Raw genomic sequence first — 3,038 nt, 5'->3', positions numbered from 1 at the left:
GTTTCATTAGTTAAAAAGGGGAGAATTGAGAGATGTTGCGCCGGTGATGTCTACAAGCTTTTCACAACCATTGGCTTTGGGACTGAAAGGACAGGTCAGAGTCTAGGATTACACCTAGGCATGGGGGGAGGGATTGATGGCTGCATTATTGATCTTGATGGAAAAGTCATGAAGGGGGGCACAGGCGGGAGGGAATATTATGAGCTCGGGTTTAGAGAGATTCAGTTTAAGGAAGCGTTGACATCAATGCTGATATGTCCGTTAGTAGTTAGTTAGTAATGCGAGAGGAGGCTGAAGCAGTGAGATGAGGAGTAGACAGATTTGGGTGTCATCGGCATAGAACTGGTACTGAACTGGCTCTTCAGAGTGTTGGTTTCACCCTTCAGAGGGATTTAGCTATTTATTTACTATTGAGCTCGCTTTTACAATTTCTTTTTACTGCTCTATAGAGACCTGCTGAAAGCCGGTCCTCCAAGTTCTTGCAGGGTTGTCCCAAAAAAGAGGACCCCCCCCCTCCCTGGTTGGAGAAAGGAAAAAGACCCAAAGGTCACAGAGCGGACATAGGAGCTGCAGCCACCGCTTCCCGCTGAGGGGGAGAGCCGCCGAGGAGGAGAGCCCCATCACTGCCAATGAGGAGCAGATCCCCACCACATGAGCGGTAAGTGCCACCGGACCGTCCATGGGGGGGTTAGTGAAGTGACAAGCAAGCCAGGGGACATGCCTGGCTGCATTTGATGGGCACAAGTGGCTGCATATACTGGGCACAAGTGGCTGCATATGATGGGCACAAGTGGCTGCATATGATGGGCACAAGTGGCTGCATATGATGGGCACAAGTGGCTGCATTTGACGAGCCCAAGTGGCTGCATTTGACGAGCCCAAGTGGCTGCATTTGACGAGCCCAAGTGGCTGCATATGACGAGCCCAAGTGGCTGCATTTGACGGCACAAATGGCTGCCATATGATGGGGCACAATGGCTGCATTTGATAGACACAGTGAAGCTGCAATTGATGGGTTCAGTATTTTTCAGTATGTTTGCACCCCCCCCCCCCCAAAAAAAATTTTGACCACCAACCGTCACTGCTGCTTGTCCATGTATATTTGAGGAAAATTTTTTAGGGCTTATGGAGGAAACAATCAACCAGGATACCCCAACCTGACCAAACAAATTTTGCCCCTAGAGCATGGGTGCTCGAACTGTGCCCTCCAGCTGTTGCAGACCTACGAAGCAATATAAGGCTGACAAGTACATTTGTAAATTCCAAAGGCAGAGGCATGATGGGACTTGGAGTTTCACAACAGCTAGAGGGCCACAGGTTGGACACCCATTCCCTAGAGACAAGCCTGTAATTACTTTCCATTGGACTGTAATTGACTGAATTGGCTGAAGCTAATTGACAAAATGTAAAATGTAGAAATTTGCTCTATCTTCTAGCTCCTTGGGCAATAAGGGTGAGGCTTTCCTATCTTGGTAGGAGGAGGGAATACCAGGCACTTGAGAAAGTTGTCCCTGAAGACCAGGGTTTTCATAAGCATGGGATATATCAATGCGATTTAAGCACGTAGGTTCGGCAGCCTAGACCTTATGTGTGTGCCGCCAACACCCATTGGCCGCGTCAGTCAAACAGCAGTAGGCCTCGATGACATGTGACTTGTACAAGATATCTGCCCATGTACAGCCACCCTAGAATGCCCTGATAAGATTTCCTGCAGTTGCAGTTGACCACAATCACTAGTTGATTCTTAAGCATTCACACAGAGGTCTTCCTTCAATTGTCTTGGCAATCATCCTTTGGCACATTTTACAATGAGATCTTCACTGTAGCGGCACGTCGTCCGCTCCAATGTGCTGATTACTCTCAGGTCGTGTTTTTGATAGGCTTTCAGTAAGTGTACTTTGCATGAGCTCTGAAATAGAATGTTTCACCTTATCCTTCATATCTTTCCCCATGAAGACATAGAGAATTGGGTTGATGCAACTATTGAACATGGCCAGAGACAGTGAGAACAGATCTAGGATGAGCGCTACATCACTTACAGTGAATAGCAGGACTACACCCATGATGTGGTAGGGGGCCCAGGTGATGAAAAATGCGACTATGATCCCTAAAGACACCTTGATGATTTTATTACCAACTTCTGTAGCTCTTCTATTGTGTAATATAAAAGCCACAGAAATGTAACAGGCAGAAATGATTAGGAATGGAAGCAGAAAACCAAAAACCATATTAATGTAAGTGGTGGGCTCTATTATGTGCTCTTCAGAATAGCAAAAAGTTTTGTTGTCAGGAGTGTAGATTCTTTGGTACAGGACTTTAGGTAGACACATCAGGGAGGACAAGGTCCAAATAGCCAAGCAGGTCATCCACGCCGTTCGTACTCCTCGGTGATTTCGGGCCCAAATGGGTTGGACAACCAGAATGCAACGGTCAACACTGATAGCCACCAAGGTGAAGACCCTGGTGAACATGTTCCATGGAACAATGAAGTGAATCATCTTACAGAGCACGGGACCGTACAGCCATTCTCCGTAGAAGAACTGCACTATAGTGAATGGGAGAAACAAGCAGCAGATGATATCGGCCACAGCAAGGTTCCAAAACCAAATGGTAGTCATGGTCCGCTTCATCTTCACTCCGGTAACCCAAAGCACCAGAGCATTGCCGGGGACGCCTACGAGGGTCGTGAAAGATAAGAGTATGATAGTAAACAAATGCTCATGGGTGTAAAAGCCCTTTGGTTCCGTCTCATCACTGACGTTGGACATCTTGTTCTCCTGTAAAGACATCAAAAGTTATTGCATCCATGTGGTTATCATCCAATCAGATTTTATTAAATGTAATATAAAGTAAAAGATTATTTCTGGTCATGATGGATTTCCGTAACTAGTGATGAGCTAAATTTTGGTCTGAACCCATGACAGGAGGCCCAGTTAGCTGCGGCCATGGAATTTATCATCCTCCCATAACAAGGGAAACAGTCTTTATCATAAAGGAGCGGGGATGCTGGTGACATCATTGACCCATTATGGCCACAT

General features: G+C 46.5%; 1 protein-coding gene across 1 annotated transcript; it reads right to left on the bottom strand.

The window, feature by feature from the left end:
* Positions 1-1,433: 1,433 nt before the first annotated feature.
* On the bottom strand, positions 1,434-2,804 carry LOC143986645 (C3a anaphylatoxin chemotactic receptor-like). Its single transcript, XM_077485052.1, has one exon. The coding sequence runs from the start codon at positions 2,787-2,789 to the stop codon at positions 1,818-1,820; it is 972 nt and encodes a 323-aa protein (XP_077341178.1). The 5' UTR covers positions 2,790-2,804; the 3' UTR covers positions 1,434-1,817.
* Between the last annotated feature and the right edge of the window lie 234 nt (positions 2,805-3,038).

Source organism: Lithobates pipiens, unplaced genomic scaffold, assembly GCF_037356315.1.
Source record: "Lithobates pipiens isolate NorthernLeopardFrog02 unplaced genomic scaffold, aLitPip1_a1.2 Scaffold_175, whole genome shotgun sequence".
Classification (NCBI taxonomy): Eukaryota; Metazoa; Chordata; class Amphibia; order Anura; family Ranidae; genus Lithobates; species Lithobates pipiens.
This window is presented reverse-complemented; position numbering and strand designations above follow the sequence as displayed.

Bases quoted from the DNA above. Each gene is read 5' to 3' on its own strand.
- LOC143986645 (XM_077485052.1), bottom strand. From the start codon at position 2,789: ATGTCTTTACAGGAGAACAAGATGTCCAACGTCAGTGATGAGACGGAA.